Source organism: Leopardus geoffroyi, chromosome B1 (assembly GCF_018350155.1).
Source record: "Leopardus geoffroyi isolate Oge1 chromosome B1, O.geoffroyi_Oge1_pat1.0, whole genome shotgun sequence".
Lineage (NCBI taxonomy): Eukaryota > Metazoa > Chordata > Mammalia > Carnivora > Felidae > Leopardus > Leopardus geoffroyi.
The window spans coordinates 52,368,196-52,395,062 of record NC_059327.1 but is presented as its reverse complement, the minus strand read 5'-3'; the positions used below and the strand labels follow the sequence as shown (position 1 = coordinate 52,395,062).

The 26,867-nt window shown below is 44.6% G+C and overlaps 1 protein-coding gene across 4 annotated transcripts in view; it reads right to left on the bottom strand.

Moving 5' to 3' along the window:
* Positions 1–26,867, bottom strand: part of BLK (BLK proto-oncogene, Src family tyrosine kinase) — a 79,817-nt gene that overhangs the window by 10,015 nt on the left and 42,935 nt on the right. For 2 of the 4 annotated variants that reach the window (XM_045462378.1, XM_045462409.1), the window contains exons 2-6: positions 10,326–10,434; positions 8,553–8,604; positions 6,411–6,504; positions 5,366–5,464; positions 3,970–4,073 (exon numbers count right to left, since the gene is read on the bottom strand). In XM_045462378.1, the coding sequence (XP_045318334.1) occupies positions 3,970–4,073; positions 5,366–5,464; positions 6,411–6,504; positions 8,553–8,604; positions 10,326–10,433 (457 nt within the window). In that variant the 5' untranslated portion in view covers position 10,434. Of the gene's footprint in view, positions 1–3,969; positions 4,074–5,365; positions 5,465–6,410; positions 6,505–8,552; positions 8,605–10,325; positions 10,435–11,350; positions 12,338–16,469; positions 16,755–26,867 lie in introns of those variants that run through there. The other 2 variants (XM_045462398.1, XM_045462388.1) reach the window with 2 other exon arrangements.

Here is a 26,867-nt window from a genome sequence, read left to right as displayed (position 1 = left end):
TAAGTGCGACTGTGCCTCAGTATCTAAGAAACCAGAGAGTGGCTCTAGTAAGTTCATTTATCCTCGCGTCACCCTAGCAAGGAAAAGGGTCTTTCTCCTCATTTTTTCAGCTGCACCCTGCGTAGGCTGCATCATAAGTAGCCAAGGAGACCCTGCTTTCATCCACATAGGCCTGCTCTCCAAGCTCGCGATTCGGGGCCTCCCTCTTGCCCCAGTTCATCCAACAGCCCGCCCCTGGTATCTTTTGACAGCTCAGTGTTCTTCTTAAAGGGGACCTCCAGATCCAATCAGCTTCTGGTTCAGGCTTCTTAGAGATTGAGATTTCTTTTTTTTTTTTTTTTTTTAAGTTTATTTATTGAGAGAGAGAAAGAGAGAGTGTGTGTGGGCCCTGCGTGTGGAGGAAGGGCAGAGAGAGAAGGAGAGAGAGACTCCCAAGCAGGCTCCATGCTCTGTGCAGAGCCAGACACGGGGCTCGATCTGATGACCATGAGATCATGACCTGAGCCAAAATAAGGAATTGGATGCTCAACCGACTGAGCCACCCAGGTGCCCCCAGGGATTGAGATTTCTTAATACTGGCAGAACTGCCTGCCTTCAGACAAAGAAACTAGTTGGTCCTCATACAGATATGAATAAACTGAGGCTTGAGAGGTTAAGGGACGTCCTGGAGGCCACAAGGGGCTAGAATTCACTTCCCTTGCTTCTGAGGGCAGCATTCCTTCCCTGTCTGGCATCCCCTGGCTGTGGCTTTCAGATGCACTTGTTTTGGAGTTCTGAGAAGTATGTGTGCACGTGTGTGTGTGTGTGTGTGTGTGTGTGTGTGTACGTGTGTGGGGGTGGTGATGCTGGGATGGTCCTCAGCTCCATCTCTATCTGGCCAATTTCCAGCTTAGACTAGTGTGGACAAGGACAGGAGGGGATACCCCTACCTTTGGAGAACCCCCTCCTCCGTACTGAGGTCATGAGTCCCTTTCTCTCCACTGGGCACCTTAGCAATAGGAAATGATTAAAACATCATTTCCAGGGTGAAATGACACGATTCTGGAACTTGCTTCAACATAATAGGGATGGGTGGGGATATACATGAAGTAAGATTGGCTGAGTGATCATTTGTTGAAACTGAGTGTTGGGTACCAAGGCTTCCATTATACTATTCTCTCTGCTCCTGTATATGTTCGAAATATTCTACAACCACAAAACATTATGTCATCTCCAGTGATTTCCATATTGTTTTTTGGTCATAGGTGCTTTGCTGTTAAAATGGAATAGTGGCAATGTCTTAGTGTGTGTGTGTGTGTGTGTGTGTGTGTGTGTGTGTGTATAATTTAATGCATCCATTGGTGCATTTCCAGAAATTCTGCACAGAGCACCCAACCTACCAATGCACCCCTCCTTCTCCTCAACCTGACCCTGACTCCCTTTTTTTTAAAGTTTGTTTATTTATTTTGAGAGAGAGAGAGAGAGGCAGAGAGAGAGAGGGGGAGATAGAATCCCAAGCAGGCTCCACACCATCAGCGTGGAGTCAGATGTGGGGCTCAAACTCACAGAAGCATGAGATCATGACCTGAGCTGAAACCAAGAGTCGGACACTTAACAGACTGAGCCCCCCAGGCACCCCGGCCCTGACCTTTTGAAGGGCTGGGAGGCCTAGGGATCGCCCCTGAGCCTCACAGGGTGTAATGAGCATCTCTCTTTGTCCAGCTTTTGCAGCTCTGGTGCTTTCACTCGCCGCAGTTCTCAAGCCATGAATGGAGCTGAGGGATGAGTCTGGGGTGGGGATGGGGGGTGGAGGGGCTCCTACTACCCAAACCTGTCTATTCTCATTGCCCAACCACAGGGTATCCACTAACAATCCAGCCATCCTCTCTCGCCTTCCTCCTCTGATGTCACTGTCACCACCTCCTTTCTCTCTAGTTAAAAATTGGCCACGAGGACGTCATAGGTCCTTATGTGCCGTATCCTGATAAACAAATGATTACTTTACACATCTTGGGAAATTCCCTTCCATCACTCCAGGTTAGGCCAGCTTGACACATTTTAGAGCCGTTTTTTCTTTAAAAAATTTTTAAATGTGTACTCATTTTTGGGAAAGAGAGACAGAGAGAGAAAGAGAGAGAGAGGATGTGGGGGAAGGCCAGAGAGACAATCCGAAGTGGGGTTTTCCAGTGACAGCAGAGCCCAATGTGGGGCTCAAACTCACAAACCATGAGATCATGACTTGAGCCAAAGTTGGATGCTAAATCGACTGAGCCACTCAGGCGCCCCACAGTTTAGAGTTTTTGAAGCCTCTTAGATGAGTTGGGATCTGAGCCTTGTTCACTGTAAGCCTCATGTGAGTCACTTCCTCCCTTAGGGACTCATTTTCCTCATCTTCCAAATGGGGGTATTGGCTCAGCATCCCAAAGATGGCAGACATGTGCCAGGAAGCATATATATATTAAGGTTCAGAGCAACATGTTCACAACAGCCCCAGAGTGGAAACAACACATGTCTACCAACATTAGAAAGGAGAAATAGCTTATGGAATATTAACATGCTGGATTCTGGAGAGCAGTGAAGGTGAACAGACTACTGCCATACTCAACAACATGAGTGGACCTGTTATGGGCTAAATTGTGACCCCCCACCCCCACCCCCGAATTCTTATGTTGAACTCCTAACCTCCAGTACTCAGAATGTGACTATATTTGGAGATGGGATCTTTAAAGGGGTGACTACGAGGCCATTGGGGGATTCTAATCCAATATGACTGGTGTCCTTATAAGAAGAAGAGATTAGGACACAGACTGAGGAAAGACCAGGTGAGGACACAGGGACAAGAGGACCATCTACAAGCCAAGGAGGGAGGCCTCGGAAGAAATCAGTCCTGCTGACATCTTGATCCTGGACCTCTGGCCTCCAGCCCTGTAGACAGTACATTTATGTTGTTTAAGCCTCCCAGCCTCTGGTACTTTGTTGTAGCAGCCTGGCAAATTAATAATGAATCTCATGATGCCAAGTGCAAGGAACAAGACACACACACGAAAAAATAGTACTATTCCGCTCTCATAGAGTTGAAGAACAGACGACACAAGGATGGTAAAACTGTAAGGAAAACCAAGGAAGGATTTCCCCAAAGGTTGAGATAGCAGTGACCTCTCTGGGGGGGGGGCGGGGGGAGGGTTGTTGAATACAGAAGGGGCACAAGTGGAGCAGTGAGAGGGGCTATGGATGTCTGGAATGTTCTCTGTCTTGTGGTTGCACAGGCATTTACTTATTACGACTCTGTATGTATAATTATGGGCTCATCTATGATTTATGCAATTTTTATATGTTCTATATTTTATAACAAAAGGAGCTTTAAGATGGAAAGAAGGAGAGAAAATTAAATGAAAGACAGCGAGAAAGTCCAGTGGCCTGCGGATGGTGGCAGAATTGTGTCTCTCAGTCAGCGGGTTTGAATCCACGAGTGCTCCCAGTTCTCTGCAATGGCCACCCCCTTCCTTCATTTCCAGCCACAGGCCATTCTGCAAACTTATGTTATCTTCCAAGCTCCTGGAAGCGTCTGAGGTCACAGCCTTTGGCTGAGATTATTTCTAAGGAGTCTCAGCTCTCAAATCCTTTGATTCCAAATGTGGTTCTGGGTTGTGCCCCTTCTTCAGACCCCACCAGCCTCAGCACCCCCGCTGAGCCAAAGATGGTGCGCAGTGGCCCTGGGTGGAGACAGCTCTCCAACTGCACCTCCTACCTGCACCCTGTACATTTCCAGCCTGGCCAAGGGACACCTGTTGGCACTGAAGCCTCACACTCAACTACTAGGCACTAGATGGGCTGTCCAGGCGGGGCCTGAACTGGAAGGGAGACCAGAGGCCTGGAAGCCACTGGGCTCTCCTGGCTGGTGTCTCCCTCCCATCCTTCCCTCCCAGACGTAGCCTCAGGTCGGGGTTCCCGGGGACCGCACAAGAAGGACATGCTGGGCGCCATGCTTACCTTTGTTGGTTTCACTCTCTCTGATAAGAAAGGAGCCCGCCTTATTGATTGGAGCCAGAAGCTGCCTCTCAGCATCTTTCCGGCTAATTGATCTAAAGAACCACCTGAAAAAGGAAGGCAGACAAACCTCAGAGGCTGGTCATGCTCCGCAGAATATTCTATTCCAAATCTCCCTCCTCAGCCGTATGCCTCACCCCGAGAAATAAAATAGTGTCCTCCTGTTTTCAACTTAACCATGAACTAACAACACTCCTCACATCTTGATTCATGAAATGCCCCTTGGCCCCTGTGCCTCTCTTTTCTTCTCACTTCCCATCAGGGGATGGACTTACTATTTTCTTGAAATGAGAACATTTTGGGGGGTGCCTTTTGTTAATTCTATTCTGAGAAAATGCACCCAACCACCATCCCTCAAAGGACACCCTGAGGTACCTGGGTGGTTCAGTCAGTTGAGCGTCCGACTTCGGCTCAGGTCATGATTTCACAGCTTGTGGCTTTGAGCCCCGCATCAGGCTCTGTGCTGATAGCTCAGAGCCTGGAGCCTGCTTCAGATTCTGTGTCTCCCTCTCTTTCTCTGCCCCGCCCCCATTTGCTTTCTGTTTCTCTCTCTCTCTTAAAAATAAATAAACATTTAAAACGTTTTTTCTAAAAAGCACACCCTCCTCAAGGTCAAGTCTCTGAATTAGACAAAGTGCTGAGACTCTCAGAGCACAGATTCCTGCCTTGTTCCTCTCAAGCCTGGACCAGTCAATGTGGAAGTAAGTGCCCATGGTCCCACATCTTTACAGCTTTCTCAGTCCTTGGGCAGAGTCAGGCTCTGGGTACTGTTTGCTCAGTGCGTGCTGTGTGAGGGAATGAATGACTGAGGCCCTGACTGGCTGAGGTAGACCTTCCTGGTGTCGTGTGGAAGTAGGTTATGAGGACGCTGGGGAGCGCTGCCCTCTGCAACCCAATTCTGAATGAGGTCACCACTCTGTGAGCCCCCCTGAGGTCTGAGCTCCTGAGTCCTGCCCACTGGAGGCTTTGGAGGAGAAGTGCTGATCGCTGTGCCTTGATGTTAGCTTTGCGAGGCCATGGGCCAGGAAAGGGGCCAGGAAAGGTCCCATTTCACAGAGGGGAAGAGTGTGCTCAGCACGGTGGGGTGGCTCCTGAGCACCAGACACCAGACAGCACCAGACACTCAAGATGACCTGAGGGTCATCTTGAATGGTGGACAAGTCTTCCCCAACAATCCCAATTCCCTTTCCCTTTCCTGTCCCCTCCATGCTGGGCTCACAGAGGTTCTCTTTTCACCCCTTTTGGCCCCCTCCCTGCCTAGCAACCCCCAGAGCAGCAGCAGCAGCAGCAGCAGCAAGCAAGCCTCTGCTTTTGAAGGGCCTTCCAATGGTCTACCTACTTTTCCACCTCCAGGGTCTCTACTCGGGCCACAAAGTTGCTGGGCACATAGCCTTCTCTTCCTGTGATGAGAGACCTGGCCAACCACCAGTCTCCAACTCTATGGAGGAGGAGGAAAAACAAAAATGAGATCATGGCTCCTGCGGGCCTCTCCTAGGGGACAGCCCCCAGCCCTCCCCCCCCCCCCCCAGCAGGATCTCATCCCAGAGGCGGAGGATTCAGAGGGCTGGTGAGAGGGAATCTGGGCAAGATGCTCAGGGAGAGAGGGTGCTAACTTGCCGAGCATCGGGCCAGCCCAGGGAGGAAGGAGATGGTGCGGCTTGTCCACACGGCCTGGCCACCCCAGAGGGCCCCTATCTTCCCTGAGTAGCCTTCCTCTGGCTATGGGACAGAGGAAGAATTTAGTGAGTGAGTTGGGACTGGACGGGAAAGCCAAAAGCAGGAGGAGAGCTGTTCAGAGGAAGAGCCGGGCTCCCCGCAGCGTAGACCCAGAAGGCCCGGGTTTTCGTGCTTTTGGTTCAAGGCCATTGCAGAACTTCAAGAACAAAAGCAGACCCCCAGGGCTCCACAGGACAAGCCAGATGTTTGAGAGAGAACCGGCTTTGGAGGAGTTTCTGAGAAGGAAGCCTGGAAATAAAGCTGATTTCACGAGTGGAATCCTGTGTGAGATCTTGTCCAGCAAGGGAGACACACAAAGGTGTGGTGGAGCAGCTAGGCAAGCACTGTCAGAGGGCTGCATGGAGGAGGTGATGTTAGCAGTGGGTTTTGAAGGAAGAGTAGGCTTTTGGCAGTGGAACAGGGGATAGAGAATGGAAACCACCACATGAGGCAGACTTTGGAATGGTAGCTAGAAGGAAGACAATTGGGTCCAGTTAAAAAAAAAAAAAGTGGGTGACTGGGCTGGGGCAGGGCAATGGAGAAGATCCTCTGGACGCAGCCATGGAGGGTGTGGGTGTGGGTAGGGAGGTGGACGGCGGGGTGGGAGTCCTGCCATGACAGGGAGCCACCGAGGCCTCTGACCACAGGACAGCCTTCCAGAAACTTACTCCTTTAATATCTGTAGCTTCTCCCCCTTCAGCATTTGCAGGTCCCTGTCATTCACTGAGGTGTAGTCATACTGGGCCACCACGAAATGCTCCTCTAGAGTGAACAAGGAAGAGATGGGCACCCCCCCCCCCCGGGCCCACCAGGTAAGTCGGTGCAATGGGCCATCTCTGGCTGCTAAGGGGTCAGGATGAGGCAGGGACATAGGGGAGGAGGCTGTGGTGAGCTTTCTTGCTCACCGGTGCAGCACAGGCAATTCCTGTCCGGCAGATTGACCTCCTGACCTTGCTGCTGAGAACAAGGAAAGGGCTGCCCCTCAGAGCCCATCCTGGCTTCTCTTCTGCTCTCCACATAGGAGCCTTAAGGCCTGGACAGGGTACGGTCTAAGGGAAAGGACAACCCAAAGATCTAGGGAGATTGGCCACATGGGTCTGATGGCTGCAGTCCCAAGTCTGGAAACGAGTGTTGGCTGATTCCTTATTGCCTCAGAGAACATGAGCTTCCCTATTCTTCCTCTTCCCCACCTGCCCCTTCCCACCTCTTTTCCAAAGAGGGTAGTGGTCTTGGAACATGGCCACTGTAACCTTGACCTGTAACCATGTCCAACGCCCTGTCCCAGTGCTCTTGGCAGGCAGTCTCTCTGACTTGCCAGTGGTTCCTGGAATGGACGTTCAAATGACCCCTGCCAGTGAGGAGCGCTTTTCGGCAAAGCTCCAGGGAGCCAAGACCCGCCTGGAAAAGGTCAGCTGGAGACTATCTCGTTTACCTGGGAGTAGATCTCCCAGCTTTGTCACCAATGTGTGGTGTGACATTGGGCTCATCACCTCCCCATGGTGGGAAGAGGCAGTTGGAATCGATGACAGTGGCCCCCTCCAGTCCTGAGATTCAAGTTATTGCACCAAAGGCAGTTCATTTATTTTTCGCCCCCTGGGCTTCCTTACTGAAGATATGAAGCTCCCGGCAGGAAGTGAAGGGTAAACCCTGGTAATTAATGGTGAATCATGGTAATTAATCATGATCCCCAGTAGGATACGATGAGGAACACCAGGTAGGAGAACTAATCTCTGTTTAGCATTTTGCTCATGAGTTTGACAGACTCTGAGCTCTTTCAGGGGAGGAGGCACGTCTTACTCAGTTCTACAGTTTCTCCAGGACTCGAACCCGGCCAGTCTCTGGGTACTTACTATTTGCTCTGTGTGTGCCGTGTGAGGGAATGAGTGACTGAGGCCCTGACAGAGCTCTTGGTGCCGTGTGGAAGTGGGTTGTAAGTGCCTGTAAGCTGATTCTGAATGAAGCTACATCCTGTGAGTGCTCCCAAGGTCCAGAGCCCTGACCCAGGAAGGCCAAGGTCACTCATTATGGGACCCCCAACTGTCCTATCCATCAGAGTGGAAGTAGAGACTGGGGGTGAGGGAGGATGGTGTGAGTGGTCAGAAGGTCAGCAGTGGCCTTGAATAGTGGGGAAGAAGTGGGAAAAAAGATGGTGATGGGACGCCTGGGTGGCTCAGTTGGCTGAGCGTCCGACTTTGGCTCAGGTCATGATCTTGAGGTCTGTGAGTTCGAGCCCCGCGTCGGGCTCTGTGCCGACAGCTCATAGCCTGGAGTCTGCTTCAGATTCTGTGTCTCCCTCTCTCTCTGCCTCTATCATCTATCATCTATCTATCTATCCATCTATCTCTATCTCTGTCTCTCGGAGGAAAAAAAAAAAGATGGTGCTTCCATTCACAGAATAGACTGAGGGCAGGGGGGAAGACGCAGACCTATTATAGGCCCTCGCCCTTTGAGGTTAGGAGTTAGAATCTTTGAAAACTTAGGTTTGTTTTTATGCCATTTGTATTTACTGTAATGCTTTTTCTTCTTGTCCCATTTATAGTCTGTAAAGTCCTTTTTTAAAGAAAAGCCACCCAGGCTCAGATACAGGAACTGGTGCTTGGTTCCTGGAGAGGCCCCTACGGGCAGGTGAAGACTGGGGCAGAGCTGTGCCGGGCTCAGCACCCCCAGCCCCAGCCTTCTTTCTGACCCTAGAAGGCCCACCCAGTCCTTTCCAGGAAGTGGCCCCCTACTGGGCCCCTGTGCTGACTGCTCATGGTCGGGAGGGGAAGATGGCTTGTGGAGCCTCAGCTTCCAAAGCAGCCCCTTCTTACCTTGGTCTGGGTGCATGTCCGGAGGTGAAGGAGCCAGGTGGTTAAACAGGACCTGGAGTAGAGACACAGGAACGCTGCATTAGTTCAGCCCCCGAGGCCTGGGCAGGCCTGGTGTGGCAGGAAGGCTGCTGGGTCCGGCAGCTGGGTGGTCTTAGGGGTGCTGCTGTCAGCAGGAGGTTGCACAGGTAAATCGTGCACACGGTGCCACCACTCTCAAGTACCACTGCCATCTCACACAGTCCCTGGACCGTACACAGGGTTAGAGGAGGAGGGTGTGGGGGGCGCCAGCTTATTCATGTTATGAATATTCTTTTTTTGTATTCCATATTTACCGAACATAATTTTGAAGTAGCATTTTGCAAAATGGTATGTATAGTTTGGCCCAATTGAAAATATAAACACATAGGGCTCCTAGGTGGCTCAGTGGGGTAAGTGTCCGACTCTCAATTTCGGCTCAGGTCGTGATCTCCCAGTTGTGAGACGAAGTCCCACATTGGGCTCTGCACTGACAGCACAGAGCCTGTTTAGGATTGTCTCTCACTCCGTCTCTCTCTGCCTTTCCCCTGCTCGTTCTCCCTCTCTCGCTCTCAAAATAAATAAATAAACATCTAAACAAGAAAGAAAACACAAACACATAATATAAATAACACTGAGAAAAAGGGTCTGGCGGCAGGAGCTCTGGAGTGCGAACTCTGGGTATCGTTGGCGAGTCGGATAATGAGTATTTACAACTTTTCTCCATAATTAGTATATATTATGTGACTTTTTAAAGTTAAAAACATTCCAGGTTCTATTACTTATTAGCATAAGTAATATGCTAATATTACTCTATGTAATCTGAGTTTACCCTGCCTTCATCCATTCATTCAACAAACATTTCATTGTTCCGTGCCAAGCCCTGGACTACGTTGGGACACAGATAAAATGCCTAGTGGTCTAAGAAATGAGATTAGCAATCCCCACCCCTCATCAGGTCACTGTTGGAGTAAAGTGATGACCAGCTGAATGTGCTCCTCGAGGCAGAGAGCAAGAAAGCAGGTTCCAGGCATGACTCACCCCTGCCCAAACCAAAAAGGGGTAGGGGGTAAGTGGGGGAGGGGGGTGTCACAAACAATCATCTAAAAACACACTTTTGGAATGCAGTAGCCTCCGTGCAAGGGTGCTAAACGCTTTGTAAACAAGACAGAATTGCATCACCAGCTCCAGGAAGGGGACAATGACCTCCAGGAGCTTCTGGGTAGGAATGGGGCAGCAGATGTTGCTAAATGCCCCAGACCCTTTCCCACCACCCTCCTCTCAAGCTGACCTTTTTGATTTCTTTTTCTCTTCAAGGCTCCCCTTGCGAAATGAAAACTGGGTAAAAATTATTGGAAACTAACCCGATCCCGTGTAAAGGTAATATATAGTGGGATTGCACAGTTGTATAATACATGTACTGTTGCATCCCTGTCAGAAAGGCACTTTCCTTATACCCATTTTACAGATGCAGAAACTGAGGCATTGGGGAGTTAAGTAACCTGCTTCAAAGTACACAGCAAATCCGTGTAAACACTGGCAATCTGGCTGCTAAATGTTCCACTATCCTGCCACACCAACATGAGGTGGGTGCCACGTTTTGGTGGCAGTGACAGGGGGCCGATTTGTCAAAGCCCTGAATTCTCTAGAGGTGGCTCTGGGCTGGCTGGAAACAAGCAGCAGCCCCCAGGGAGCCGCCCTTGCGCCCTGCTCTTCTTCTTCCCCCTCCCTCCCCAGCTGGGAACAGCCATCACTCACCAGGGGAGGCAGTGGTGGGGGATCTTTGCTCTGGGTGCTGACCTTCACAGGGCTCCAGAGGCCCTTACCTTTCTCCTTCACCTGCTTTTTGCTGCTCACCACTCCCATCCTGTCGGAGAGCACACACAGCAGATTGGTGATGTGAGTAGGTCTTCAGAGCCTCAGTACAGAAGAGCTCCCCCAACTCCTTCCAGGTGGCCAATTAGAAAGGCGGGGCGGAAGTGGGAGGGGCAGTGAAGGCCAAAATCAGAACATGAAGCCAGTAAGTGGTTGGGCAGGCTAAGTTTGCATCCATCTTTTTTTCCCAGAGCAGGAAGAGGTAGACCAGAGAGGACAAATGACTGGGTTTAGGACAGAGATCATCCAGGTCTGAGCGAACTGCCAGAAACTGCTGGGGTGAGCCCTAGTGCCTTGGGGATAGGAACCATCTAGAAAGAGTCTGACCAACGTGCCTGGTGGTCCAGGTTTAGCCTTCATTTTGCCACTGGCTGTATTACTTGGGAAGGTCAAGTTCCTCTCTTGGTCCATGTGAGGACATGTCTGAGGTTCTTTCCCACTCAGATTTTCAGATGAGATGCTATAAATTCAGGGCACGCTGATGGTATAGGCGTCTGAGGCCAACAGCGTCTTCTCAGTGATATCAGAGAGTCTTCCATAAGTGAGAGAGATCGGCCAAGATTTTTCTTGGGTAAAGGATCATAGAGTTATAGAAGTGGGAAAGATGCCAGAGACCACAGCCGACACCACCACATCAGCACCGCCCTCATTCCAGGGGCAGCTATTAGGAAGGACTTACTCTTGAACTTCACAAAGCCTATCTCATGTCATCCTTTTAACTCTAAAGTAAGTGTAAGTAGGCTTCATCCCTGTCCCAGGACTGAGCTTTGAGATGTTAAATAGCTGGTTCCTGGTCAAACTAGTAACCAACGAACAGCCAACAGTCAGCCCTGGCTGACCCCAGACCACTACACTCCACCTCACACCCAGCCCATCCCCAAGACACAGACATTTATAGAGGAAAGGACCTTGAGTCCCTGTTCTTGTCAGAAGGGCCGTGTGGTTGATGGAGAGTTCCTGACTGCTTTCACATGTGTTCATATTTCATCGATTCCGGGATGCACCTTTTTTCACTCAACATCTCTTGAAACTGCGATGTGTTTTACACCCGACGATGATTCATAAATAGCAGCATCCTTTTTCCCTCTCTTTTAGTGATACATAGAATAAATGTTAGTCTTCCAAACAGCGGTGTCTTAGATTTACTGAAACGCAGTGATGTTTTCTTCTAGAAAGTTGAAAGCACATGTCTCATATTAATTCTCCTCAAACTCATCTTGAAAAAAAGGAAGACTGGAGTAATTCTAAATATAGGAGAGAGATCCCCAATAACAAATAATCCATAATTCGCTTTTTGAGCGTGCTTCGCGTACAGAACATGTAATACTTCACATTTGTGAAGAACAGCACTTCTCTGTATTCAAGTAGTTTCTTTATGTCAGTTCGCATAAACCTTAGCAGCAAATGAAATGCCAAAGTTACAGGCCAACATTTTACTTTTCAGAGATTTCTTGTTATCAGAATTTTGGAAAAGGGATTATGGATTTCTGTTAAGAATTGATACTAAATCTTATCAGTTACCCTATTTAGTGTCTTTTAATATGATCGTTTTCTTTAATTTGTTGATGTACTAAATTATGTTGATAAATTTTCTGCTACTGAATTCCTTGTGTTCTTAAATAAAAGCTATTTGTTTACAGTTCATTAGTCTTTTAGATACATGGATAGATCCTATTTGCTAATGTTTTATTTCAAATGAGAATCAATATTCCCAAGTGGGGTCTGTCTATGAGGAGTTAACATTAAGATGATGCTGACTTTGTAATATTAGGGGGTTCTCCATCTTTCTTCCTATGGCTTTGAATCATTGAATAACACTGAGACTCTGTTCTTTAAAGGCTGGATAGAACTCAGCCAGTAAGTCATCTGTTCTGGGGTCTTTTTTTTTTTTTTTTAATGTTTATTCAGTTTTGAGACAGAGAGAAACAGAGAATGAGCAGGGGAGGGACAGAGAGAGAGGGAGATACAGAATCCAAAGCAGGCTCCATGCTCTGAGCCATCAGCACAGAGCCCAACGTGGGACTCAAACTCACGAGCTGTGAGATCACAACATGAAGTCAGATGCTTAACCGACTGAACCACCCAGGTGCCCCTGCTCTGAAGTCCTTTTAAAAAGTAGATCTTGGGGCGCCTGGGTGGCACAGTCGGTTAAGCGTCCGACTTCAACCAGGTCACGATCTCGCGGTCCGTGAGTTCGAGCCCCGCGTCGGGCTCTGGGCTGATGGCTCAGAGCCTGGAGCCTGTCTCCGATTCTGTGTCTCCCTCTCTCTCTCTGCCCCTCCCCTGTTCATGCTCTGTCTCTCTCTGTCCCAAAAAATAAATAAATAAACGTTGAAAAAAAAAAAAGTAGATATTATTTTAAGAAACAAAACAGATGAACATAGGGGAAGGGCAGGAAAAATAAAGATAAAAACCTAGAGAGAGGCAAACCATAAAAGACTCTTAAATATAGAGGACAAACTGAGGGTTGATGGAGGCAGGGTGATGGGCATTGAGGAGGGCACTTGTTGGGATGACCACTGGGTGTTGCATGTAAGAGATGAATGACTCAGTTCTCCTGAAACCAATACTACACCGTATGTTAACTAACTTGAATTTTTTTTTTTTTTAAATTTTTTTTTTTCAACGTTTATTTATTTTCGGGACAGAGAGAGACAGAGCATGAACGGGGGAGGGGCAGAGAGAGAGGGAGACACAGAATCGGAAACAGGCTCCAGGCTCTGAGCCATCAGCCCAGAGCCCGACGCGGGGCTCGAAATCACGGACCACGAGATCATGACCTGGCTGAAGTCGGACGCTTAACCGACTGCGCCACCCAGGCGCCCCTAAGTAACTTGAATTTAAATTAAAAAATAAATAGGTAAAATCTTCAAAAAGAAAAAAATGTAAAATAAATTTAAAAAGTTAAAGAAAACCAAAAAGTAGATCTTCAAGTGCATTTCCAATTCTTCTACAGGAATTTGTTGATTCCCATTTTTCCTCCTCTTTGCACCATTCTGATGATTATATGATTTATTAGGAGACCATTGATTTCCTCTACATTTTCTAATTTGTTGCCATAAAGTTTTAGGTAGTATTGTCTTGTAATTATTTTAATCTCTTCTCTTTCTTGATTATGTCCTCTTCCTCATTCCTAAGATAAATTAAATGTACTTTCAATAATAATTACAATTTTTAATTGGATAAAATCATCTGAAGTTTTCTATGGCCAAATACAATTTTAATCTAGCTTTAAAACTATGAAAAAGAACACTGTAATCAAAATAGCATACAGTTGGAATAAGAATAGAGATATAATCAGTGGAGCAGAATAATAAGTATGTAAACAGATTCTAGTACATTTGGAACTGCATATATGAAAAAGGTAGCATTTTACTTCAATGGAGAACTGATAGTTTATTTTTAATAAATGGTATTAGGAAAATGGTTGTCTACCTAGAAGAAAATATAATCAGACCCCTACCTCACACCATATTAAAAAATAAACTCCATGTGTACTAAAAAAATATTATTTTTTTTTAAATTTAATTGAAAGAAAATTTAGGAGACTATACATATGATCCAGAGTTCAGAGATAGCAATTAACAAAGACGGAATAGCCAGAAGCTAAGGAGGACAAAAAGACATGTTGATAACATAAAGACAAATTTACAAACACAAAAGGTATTATATGCTAAAAAAAACAAAAAACAAAAAACAACAACATTATGAAATCAGTGCATAAGCAACAGATTGGGGAAAAGATTTGCAAACCATACCACAGATAAATGTCTATTTATAATATACACAGAGCTCATGAAAATTAACAAGAAGTATGGGTCTAGCATACAATCTACTTGATAGAAAAATGAGTAAAGTTTCGGGGCGCCTGGGTGGCGCAGTCGGTTAAGCGTCCGACTTCAGCCAGGTCACGATCTCGCGGTCCGTGAGTTCGAGCCCCGCGTCGGGCTCTGGGCTGATGGCTCAGAGCCTGGGGCCTGTTTCCGATTCTGTGTCTCCCTCTCTCTCTGCCCCTCCCCCGTTCATGCTCTGTCTCTCTCTGTCCCAAAAATAAATAAACGTCGAAAAAAAAAATTAAAAAAAAAAAAAAAAAAAAAAAAAAAAGAAAAATGAGTAAAGTTTATATAAATAGGCAGTTTATCCAACACAAATTCATATAGCTAAATAAACATGTGAAAATGTTAAAATTACTTACTAGTTGGAAAATGCAAAATAAGATAATAAAATATCACATTCTATCAATAAGTTTGGGGAAAAAAGAAAAGGAGTGATAATGTCAGTTGCTGATGGTAAATCAAAGGAGAATTGTGTTTTCATACATTTCTGTAATTAAAGTATTTATTATAGTTATGGTTATTTCATTTCTTCTTCTCCACTGTATTTCTCGGATGAGCCTTCCATGAGGGCTGGGATCTTTGTCTTACTCATTGTTGAATCCAAATTGTTAAAACAGTACCAGGCAAGGGGTAAGGGCATAATAAATAGTTATTAGAAAAATAAAATATGAAATGTTACCAACCATGTAGAAATTTTTAAAATTCTATTAAAACTTAAAAATACAGGAGCGCCTGGGTGGCTCAGTCGGTTGAGCATCTGACTCTTGATTTTGGCTCAGGTCATGGTCTCATGATTTGTGGGATCAAGCCCCGAGTTGGGCTCTGTGCTGTCAGCGCGGAGTCTGCTTAGGATTCTCTCTCCCCCTCTCTCTCTGTCCCTCCCCCACTTGTGCTTGCTCTCTCACTCTCTCAGTCTCTCTCAAAATAAATAAACTTAAAAAACTTAAAAAATGCATATACCTTTCAGTTTACAATCCCACTTCTGGGAATCTCACAGAGTAACAAAACATCATTATATACGAATGTATGAGATATAAAAATGTTTATTGCAGTAATATTTATAGCTGCAAAAAACAAAACAAAATTTTGTAACTGCTCACCATTTGAATAAATCTGCATTCTAAAAGTGACTAAAATATTATGCAATTCTAAAAAAGAATATGCTAGATCTTTACAGGTAAAGCTAAAAGGAATTTCTGGGGCGCCTGGGTGACTCGGTTAACCGTCAGACTTCAGTTTAGGTCATGATCTCGTGGTTCGTGATTTGAGCCTCGTGTTGGGCTTTGTGCTGACAGCTCAGAGCCTGGAGCTTGCTTCGGATTCTGTGTATGTCTCTCTCTCTCTGCCCCTCCCCTGCTTATACTCTCTCTCTCTCTCTCTCAAAAGTAAATAAACATTAAAAAAAATTTTAAGAGGAATTTCTACAACATGCTGTTACATGAGAAAAGCAAGATTCAAAAAAGTGCATGAAGTTATCCCATATTTGGAAATACCAAAGAATGAGAAAAGAAACCTCTATAGGTAGGCATATGCATATGTTTTTATGTTATGTGGAGAGACGTTTGGGGGATAAACGCAAACTTGTTTACTTTCGTTATTGGTGGGGGAGGTAGAAACAGACAAGGGAGGTGGAAGGGTAAAAAAACAAAAAACAAAAAACAAAAGTGAATTACAAAAACCATGTGTGTGTGTGTGTGTGTGTGTGTGTGCGCGCATGCGTGTTGTAGGTGTCGATGCAAAGCAGTGCCCCCAAAAGATCTTTCCGAAAATATTAATGTTGTTTATCAGGCGACAGGACTTCATGCAACTTTTACCTTCTTTCTTATAATTTCATATGTTCCATGAAGTTTTTAATAGTAAGCATATATTGTCGTTACAAGCAGAAAAATCAAGAGAATGTGGACGACTTGCCCAGCCACAGAGAGTCATGAGGCACCTGTTCTCAAGAATGGCCACTGAGCAGCCCCCAGGGCTGCCTGAGACTCACGCCTTTTCCGACCTCTCCCAGCCTCCTGGCCTAATGAAGTGTCAGCAGGCAACAGCTTCTAGAATTTTCCCAGCTTGGACTACATATTGACACCAATTTTAAACTTCCTGAGCAAACATTTATGTCCACTTAAACAACACAACTGATCATCTAAATAACTTGACACGCAGTAAAATTCCTAAAATGAAATCACCCGCTACTCACACTTCTTTGTCCTTTGACTCCTTAGCAGTATATATACGGATGCTTTTCCATGGTTTTTATAAATACATAGGTTCGCTATGGGTCCCTCCACCCCAGTGGTTCTGACTGGAGACTAGAGTTACTCAGAAGGCCATTTGATCACCAGAGCCGCGTCTGGGTGCTGGGCTGCCACCCTGCTGTGATATTTTAGCAGTTTCAGGCTGGGTGGAGCCAGCAAATGCAGAAGTCCTTGCAAAACTGAAGTGTGACATGTGCAGGTCCTCAGTGGTTCCAGATGGCTTTGCTGCACTGAGAAGGCACTGGTCTCCTTTCCAGTGGTGAAGGACAGATGAGAGAAGGGTGTGAGTTTGTGTGTGTGTGTGTGTGTGTGTGAGAGAGAGAGAGAGAGAGGGGAGAAAGAGAAAGAGAGAGGGAAGGGGGAGAAGGAGGGAAAAGGAGAGGGGTGGGGGGGAGAGCGCGCACTTGTGCACCTGTGTGTGTGCATGACAGAGCAAGCATGAGCACGTACCCATGTGTGTGTGCTTGTGGGTGTGTGTGTAGTGGGGTGGGGGGTGGCAAGAGGTGAGGAAGATGAGGGAAGGGGGCTTCTATTTGTTTATTTGGCGTGGAGTCATCCCCGCTGTGCAGACTTTGACCAGAGCGGGGAGATCAGTGTTTGCCCCAGGGGAGATGCTCAAAGCCCGACACACAGCCGCAGCCTGACAGAGGATGTGGTGGAACAGCAACTAAAAATAGACAAACTAGAAACCCTTTATTTACAGTTGCCCAGCAGTTCACAGGTAGAAAAGCACTTGGCATATACGATTTATGTGATATTCAGGAAGGCATCCATAGTTTGATTACGATTATCCTCATTTTACGGCTGAAGATAAAAGCGGCGAGGTGGCTTGCTAAGGTCACACTGAGGGTGGCAGAACCAGGAGCCGGAGGGTGTTCTCTGCCCCAGTGCTGCCTGGAACTTGCTGCTCGAAGCAGGTGCACAGGTATCCCTGCCTAAGGTTCCATCCCCCTTGACCCACAGTTCAGGTTCAGGTTCAGATACCCAGTCCTCTCCTCTGTGGGGGCTGCCACCTGCCTCAGAAGCCCTCCATCCGGAGGAGAGACTGGGAGGAGAGACCTCGGGGGTTGCTGCTGGAGCCGGGAGGCCTGTGGGCCGCTCTGGAGTTCAGGCACACTCAAGCACATTTCTCCCTTCCCTGGTGCAGTGGGGGGAAGACAGCGGGTCAAGGAACCTGGACTCGAAAGCAAGCTAGGCATTGGCCGTGTGAACTTGGGCAAGTCCCTTAATGTCTCTGAGTCTCAGTCTCCTCTACAAAAATGGGGAGGTATGAAACTGTTCCTCGTTTTTGTACATAAAGCCTTCCCGCAAAAGCATACTCAAAGGTGAATGCCAAAAACAGCAAAACGATCGACTTTGCTGTTTTGTGGGGAGGGAGCAGTTTTCTACAGAATTAAACCACGTTACGAAATTCTCAGTTACGTCTCGCCCATTTGGCAAATCTTCACAATCTATTTTCAGTCTTTCACAGATGTTTTTTTAATGATGCACTCACCCATCATTGTGGGCATCAGTTCAATGACTATTTGACTAATTTGTGTAAAATTAGAGAAAAATGCACCAAAACATTAAAACAGTTGTGCAAACACTACTACCCAGGCGAAAATGGTTGTCCTGCCAAGACCGAGCTGCTGGCAGGCGGTTGCAGGCCCCCGTGAGGCTGGGAATGTTCATTCACCAGCTGACGTGCTCAGGTTCAAATGCAGCATACGGAAAATATTTTGGGATATTGACACACAAAGATGTATGTTTTATAAAGGTCAAGACCGACAGCCTGTACATAATTCTCACCGCTGTCATGCAAACTAGCAAGATGAGGGAGAGAAAGGAACAGAGCATAGAGAGTGGTAAATAAACGTTAACTAGAGGCCACTCAGAGCAACTTGGGTGACATTTTCCCTTCCCAGGGCTTCATGATGCCCAAAGGTGGCCCTGGGATCCATTGGGATTTCCTACCTTTTTTTTAGGAGGAGGGTGCCGCGGGCCTGGTGTTGGAAGTCAGGGTGTTTGGTGGTGGAGGTAGGCAGGGGGACAAAGGCCAATGTGGATGGTGGCCCAGAAAAGTATTGATGGCTCTGAGTCCCTTTATCCGCATTGGCTATTCCAGGCATGTTATTTTAGAGGCAGGGAGATGATTTGGTTGGAAAAAAAGTCTCATGCATGAAGTTAGCTGTGAAGTGCATATAATCTTACGACAGAAAACTCAGGTAAACTCTGGTTTACCTTTTATTTCAAAGTTTATTTATTCATTTTGAGAAAGACAGAGACAGGGCTAGTGGCGGAGGGGCAGAGAGAGAGAATCCCAAGCAGGCTCTGGGCTGAGGTGGGGCTCAAACTCAAAAACCATGAGATCGTGACCTACGTGAAACCAAGAGTCGGACGCTTAACTGAGTGAGCCATCCAGGTGCCCCTCTAGTTTACTTTTTTAAAGAGCAGGTGCTGTAACGTGTTGAGTGTTCCCCATGTGCCACACCCAAAGCCAGACATGCTACATACACTGTCATGTTGGAGAGACACCACATGGCACACTAGATAAGGATGCTGAGCTCTGGATCCTGGTTCTGCTATTATCTACTTGGGTACCCTCGGGCGAGTTGCTTAACTTGCTAACTTCTGTCTCTTAGTCTTGAGATAACAGTTTACAACAGAGTGTGGTAAAGGTTAAATTAGTTATTACAGGCTATTAGGGCATCTTGGAATGGTGCCTGGACCACAGTAAGTATTCAATAAAGGTTTTACTATTATTCCACATTTACGAATTATCAGTAATGATTTCTTCAGTAACTGTGTGAGATAGGTGTTACTACCTTCTTTCTACAGATGAGATGAACTTGGGACATGAAGTGTCTGTCCAGGTCAAACAGCTAGTAATTTGTGCGGATGGCCTTACCTCCAGTTTTGACTAGCTCCTAAGTCTGCAATCTGGAAACACCTTGCCTTGTTATTAGCTGAAAGCTTTATCTTTCTGACTTGACCTGTCAGACATGGAAGGGAGGCATTGAGGTGGAACAGCATTGAGCCTATTAGCAAAGCCAGGTCTCACCCGGGGTGCTGGCTGCCATGCTGAGATAGTGTCTTCCCTTCAGTGAGTTCTCTCGTGGAGTCCTCACGGAGTGTTTGCCAACGTCTTGGCATTCCAAGTCCTGCCCACCTCCTAGATGAGAAAACTGTAGTAATGGCCCTGCGACTCTTAATCAAAGAAGAAGCCAAAGAACTTGAATTGAAACCCATTTTTTGAGTCTCAAGTTCAGGATAGCTCAACTTGAATAATATGGATTGCTCCACAAGCGAACATAAAACAGTAGCAGTGCTGGCTCTTAGAACTCTATATCGCTGTGTTCATTCAGTCGCTGCCAACTATGTACTGTGTCAGGCAAAGACAGAGAGAGGAAACAAGGAAGGAATCTGCCCTCGTGGTAGGATAAAGAGGTGAGACGTATACGCAACTCACAGCAATTCAACGTAGGCAGGATTATATAAAGAAGAGAGGTTTTGTGAACTCAGCAAGAATAAATCACTTCCACCTGGGAGGAAACACTAGCTAGACCATAAAGGACAATTCAGATACAGTTTTTTGGGTGAAAACTATTTTCAATGAAAAATTTCAAAATATAAAAATAAAGAGTATAACGAACACCTGCATACTCATCACCTGTATTCAATAATTATCTTTAAAAATTATTTTCTTGTTTGAAATATTTGAGGACAAATAATTTTCTAAAAAAAGGATTGGAGCTTTTTGAAACGAAATGAAACGAATGGCTTGAAACATGCCATGTTACCTCCGCATATTTTGCACGTGTCTCTAAAATGTGAGGGGGCGGGGCGCCTGGGTGGCGCAGTCGGTTAAGCGTCAGACTTCAGCCAGGTCACGATCTCGCGGTCCGTGAGTTCGAGCCCCGCGTCGGGCTCTGGGCTGATGGCTCAGAGCCCGGAGCCTGTTTCCGATTCTGTGTCTCCCTCTCTCTCTGCCCCTCCCCCGTTCATGCTCTGTCTCTCTCTGTCCCAAAAATAAATAAACGTTGAAAAAAAAAATTAAAACAATAAAAAATAAAATGTGGAGACGGTTTCTTACATAACCACAATGTTGTTATCACACCTAAAAAAGCTAGTAATAATTCCATGGCATTATCTAACATCCAGTCTATATTCAGATTCCCCCAATTGTCTCACAAGTGGTTTCTTGTTGGTTTGTCCAATTCGGGATTCAAACAAGCTTCCTACATCACATATGATTGTTATGTCTCTCCCTCAACTGGAGTAGCCTGCACCCTCTACTTGGGTTAGTTTCGTGCCATCAATTTGAAAAAAACACGTCGGTGGTCCTATAGAAGGTTCTACATTCTAGATTTTGCTTCCTTGTGTTGACTTGTTTCTCTATCTCCCTATTCATAGTACATAGAATTAACTCTATGGGCTCCATAGACCTAGATTCATCTTTTTCTCATGGGGATGTCTTATGGAGGGAGCACGTGCTCAATATCGCATACTATCAGGAGGCTCACACCGTCTGGCTGCACCACTTTAGTGATGCTAAGACAGATCTGGGTTCAAGTGATGCTGGTCTGACGTCTCCATTGACAAGCTTCTCATCAACACTTCAATTAATGTTTCCATTAGGGGGGTTACTAATATTACTAAATACTGATGTTCTCATTCCATCATTCTTTCCACGTTTGTTAGTTGAGAAAGTAAAAGATCAGAAAGAAAAAATGCCATGCGTAATTCCACCAGGGTTGAATAGTTTTTGGATATAGAGAAACAGTGCTTTCCCAGAGACGTGGTGATAGGAACCTAATTCAGGAAACAGAGTTTTTCCATTGGCTGGATTGTAGAGTGTATGATAAAATTATTCAAGAAACCTCAGTCAACACCTTGTGTGATACTTTTAAATACCAGTAGCATATTTGCCCACCACTGGTATAGGACCTGATACAGAGCTGTAACTCCTGGCTGAGTAGGTGGAGCCCCTGGGCACATACAAACCCCTGCCAGGGGGCAAGCTAGCAGTGACACCTTGCGACGTGGTTGTGCTCTTGGTCAAAGTGGCTGCCAATTTAGGCACAGTGAGGAGGAGACACACATATGGCTATTTCAGTTTTGTAGAGTGAAAATTTTTCCACTGTGGAAATTTGCTCTGCACCATGGTAAAATTCATAAAGAAGATTTTCAAGTGGTAAAAAGTTTGAGGGTGCTGAGCAAAGCTTCAGGAAGGAAGACAGCACTCTTGTGAAGCTGTGTTAAGTAAACTACAGACACGTGTTTACTGAGTCACTGACATTTGATTCTGCTGACAGAGAAGCTTGAAATCTGGTAGGCAATTATGAGGAAAAATGGCACCGTGTTGATGTCTAAGTTCTTGTTATAATTACTAACCTGTGAATAAAACTATTTTTTTTGGAGGCACCATGCAAATTTATATTTTCAAAACACTCACAGTAGTGATAATTAAAACATGCCACCAATATGGCAAGACATAAATACAACTACAGTTGTGCTTTGTATTCATGGCACTATGAGCCTTAATCTACTTTGTAATTTCTAAATTTCTTTGTATTGTTTTCCTTTAAAAAAAAATTAACCAAAAAAAGCAAATCATGAGTTCACTACTGTCTAATGGAGTCCATTATGCTTCCTTAGCCTGTTCTCAAATCTCAGTTTGCATTACAAACATTTGGGAGTTTGCAAATTCCTGAGGCCCAGGCCTAGCAGTTCTGATATTGGGGCCAAGGTGGGGTTCCAAGGTCTCCATTTTTAACAAGTGTCCCCAATGATGCTGATGCAGACAGGCTCACCAACCCTGCTTCATGAAGACCCTTTCTTTCTTTTTTTTTTAAATTTTATTTATTTATTGAGAGAGAGAGAGAGAGAGAGAGCAAAGGAGGGTCAGAGAGAGGGGGAGATGAAGAATACCAAGCAGGCTCCACACTGTCAGCATAGAGCCTGACGCAGGACTCAATCTCAGAAAGTCAGATCATGGCCTGAGCTGAAATCAAGAGTTGTACACTTAACTGACTGAACCACTCAGGGGTCCCACGGAGACCTTTTCTTAATTTGGCTGCACTTTTGGAGTATTACTTGTAAAAAGGATTAGAAGTATTGCCGAGCTTGGGTATTTCTTCATATGAGTGCCTCATAAATAATGCTTATAGTTTTCCTGCCAGTGATCTGCTTGTCTTTAAATGAAATGAATTTCTTCTATCCTCCCTACATACATTCCTTACATATTAATATATTTCTACAAGATTTTGACAAGGGGGAAATAACTTCCCTTTCTGTAATACTAGCTGGCATCTCTATGATACTTGGCAATTTGCAATTGACTTTCACACACTGTATCTCAGAAACCTCAAAATGAGCCTATGAGCTAAACAGACTCACCATCATCCTCCTCGTCCTCAGACAGAAGACTGAAGAAAGAGGTACAGAAACTAAAGTGCAGAGCAAAGATTTGAGTCTCATCTCTGCCTTCAAAGCCTTGCTCTCTCCCACTGAGCTCACAGGTATCTTTTCAGATCTATATGTTCACGACTTGAACTTCTTTAAAAAGACACTATCCATTATTCAGGCTTTTCGAGCCACCTCCCCCACGTTGATTAAGCACAGCCCAGAGACGGAATTTGTAAAAAGAAGGCAGGCTTGTGCAGAGAAACACCTCTATCTACCAGGTTTGGGGGGTAGGGTGTGCACACTTGGACTGGAAACATTGACTCTATTTTATACTTTCAAAGATGAGGCTGGAAAAGGTTAGAGACAGAAAAAGAAAAGAGGACAAGGGTCTCAGGCCTCTGACATCTTTGGGTTAATCGTGATTATTGAATGGATCTAGAGACACAGATATCCAGCTAGAGATACAGAGAGTTAGAATTAACGTATAAAAGTCTTTGTTGCAGGATTTGCCAATACATGAAAATACGAATGCTAATGATGACTAGCACAGTGCCTTGTACTCTTTCCTACTCAAGGCTAGACACTGTGCTGTGTTCTTTACGTACAGTATGTCTATGCCTGACAGCAGATGCAGTCCCTCCCATTTTACATGCAAAGAAACCAAAGCTCAGTGAGGTGTAAGGACTTGCTCAAGACCACACAGGGAGCCATAGATTTAAAAACCAATTCTATCTGTCTTTAAAGTCTGGTTGACCCACTCTGTTCCAAAGTATGGGAAGTAATGAAAATAAGACACTTATGATGACATCTGTGAAAAACATGAAACTGATTAGAAAGTTATGTATGAGTGTTAGACAAGAGAAGGTAGATTCTGGTAGGATTTTAGGATAGGAAGGGCATCTTGGTGGGGAGCCTGGGTGGCTCAGTCAGTTAAGTATCTGACTTCAGCTCAGGTCATGGTCTCATGGTTCATGGGTTTGAGCCCCGTGTCGGGCTCTGTGCTGACAGCTCAGGGCCTGGGGCCTGCTTCAGATTCTGTGTCTCCCTCTCTTTCTCTCTGCCCCTCCCGTGCTTGTGTTCTCTCCCTCTCCCTCTCTCTCTCTCTCAAAAATAAATAAACATTAAAAAAAATTTTAAAGGAAGAGCATCTTGGAGAATTTCAAGAGATTCATTTATTTATAATTACTGTTGTAAGTCTCATTTTGGGCCAGGTTTGTTATCCCAGGGTCAGGCGATTGTGTCTGAGTGAGCCACCCTACTGAGTAGTGCTAAAGGATAGATTGATCTCACATTGAGGAAGGACTATAGTGGCATGCTTCAGAGTTCTATCTTCAGCCTCTCTTAGTTAATATTTTATTAGCAATTTGTGTGCAGACTCAAAAATTCTGTTCATTAGATTTTCGGAAGACATAAAATGAGAGGAAAAACTAACAGAGCCAGATTTAAAAAAAAAAAAAAAACCCTCAAGAATGATTGCCTGAAGCTAACAAGTTGAATTAAAATAAGAGTAAAAATGCATGCAGTTTAAGCTCAAAAATATCAGCCAGCGAGGTGTCATAGCACAGAGGCCTGACTCCTTAATAGTGTGTGAAGGACAATGTGGTGGGTGTGATGCGGAAAGTACTTCCCGACTTTGGAAACTCACAGAATTGTGTGGACTCCTGGATTTGCTGCTTAATAGCCATTTGGTAGAATGATGTGATTTATTAATCCAAACCTCTGTTTCCTTGCCTGCATAATGGAAATAGTATGCTAACCTTGAGGAATTATTGCAAGGAATAAAGATCGTATACACAAGAGGCTGGCATGTAGTTTGTGCTTCATAAAAGTAGCACTTTTTGACTGGAAAGGACTTAGAAGTGCCAGCAGGCATTAAGTTTACAAATCTGGGTACAACCACCGTCATGACGACCATGGACAGTTATAGTAACTAACATGAATATTGGTGCCAAGCATTATGATTAGCTTTACAAACCTTATATGGCTTTTTTAGAATACAATCTTATTGCCTTCTTATTTCTCACACCTTCGGGAGGTCCCATACAATTTATGCAAGATGCATACAGACTGTCATTCCATTCAGGGAAGGGGCCTGTGGGGAACTAGTCTTGCACAGCTGCAGAGTAAATCCATATCAACTACCAATACAGAACAAAGTCCTTTATCCATAAATATAAACAGCAACCCAAGTGTCAAAAGAATCAGAAGAAAATGAGCAATATTAAAGATAAGGTTAAAAATAAACAAGTAGAATAGTTCAGGAGAAAGCAGAGACAGAATGCAGAAAGTGACTTTTAAGAAAACCTCTAATTAGTGTCCTTAGAGAGATTATACAGGATAGTGTATAAATTTAAGAGGAATATGTTGATGTGAGAAAACAAAAATTATTGTTAGAAAAGAGGAATTATTGTAAATTAAAAATGTGATTGAAAAATATTAAGATGGATACAATGGACGTTCCAAGTTAATGATCTAGAATATAAAGTCAAGCAATATCCTAGAAAATAACATAAAAAGACCAATGTATAATATCGGGAACAATCAAGAATGTTCATTGTCACCATTCCTATTCAATACCATACTGGAGGTCTGAGATAATGCAATAACACAAGAAAAGGAAATAAAAGGTATAAAGATTGGGAAGGAAGAAAAAAAACTGTTTGTTCACAGACGACATGATTGTCTATGTAGAAAATCCCAGAGAATCAACAACAACAACAACAAACCCTCTTGGAGCTAATCAATGATTATAGGAAGGTTGCAGAATAAAGGTTAATATAGAAAAGTCAATTGCTTTCTTATATACCAGCAATAAATAATTGAAATTTAAAATTAAAAACGCAATACTATTTACACCAAACAAATGAAATTATAAACTATAAATTAAACAAAATATGAACAAGAAGAAAACTATGAAACTCTGATAAAAGAAATCAAAGAAGACCTAAATAAAAGAAAAAATATTCCATGTACGTTGATGGGAAGATTCAAAATTATTAAGATGTCAGATTTTCCAACTTGATCTACACTTTTCAAGCAATCCCAATTAAGATCCCAGCAAGTTATTTTGTGAATATTAATAAACTGGTTCTAAAGTTTATTTAGAGAGGCAAAAGATCCAGGATAACCAATACAAAATTGAGGAACAAAGTCAGAAGACTCAACTTTAAGATTTAATATAAAGCTAGAGTCATCAAGACACTGTGGTATTGATGAACAAATAGATACAGAGATCAATGGAACAGAACAGAAGGCACAGAAATAGATTCCCCACAAATATAGAAAGGAGCACAGGCAATTCAATGAAGAAAGTATATTCTCTTCAACAGATAGTGCTAGAACAAGTGGACATCCACATGCCAGAATATGAATATGAACACACACACACACACACACACACACACACACAGACCTTATACCTTTCACTAAAATTAACTAAAAATGGATCATAGACTTAAATGTAAAACATGAAGTTATAAACTCTTAAAAGATAATAGAGAAGAAAACTTAGTTGACCTTGCTTGGTGATGACTCTCTTTTTTTTTGTTTGTTTCAAATTAATGATTTTATTTCTATGTTTAATGCAAGCAGAGGGGTCCAAAACAGACTAATGTACACGGATATAGTTTAAATGTAACAACAACAAAAATATTTGAACTACATATACCAAAGAAGGGAAAGGGATTCTTCCATAGCAGCCTTGTCCTATTTTGCAGTTTCTAAATAAGTAGAAACTAAACACACATTTCATCCAACTTAACTCAGGGTGAAGTAATACAACTTTTTTGATCAACTACTGAAGACTTCTTTAAGCATAAAACTTAAGAGACTTTGAAATGGAAGTCAGTGTATTTTTTTAGTCAATTAGATAAATGGCCTCCTTGGCTCCTGAAGTCTGATTAACAAAAAAATCTTTCCATGAAGCTCAGAAGGAACTCAATGGCAATGAG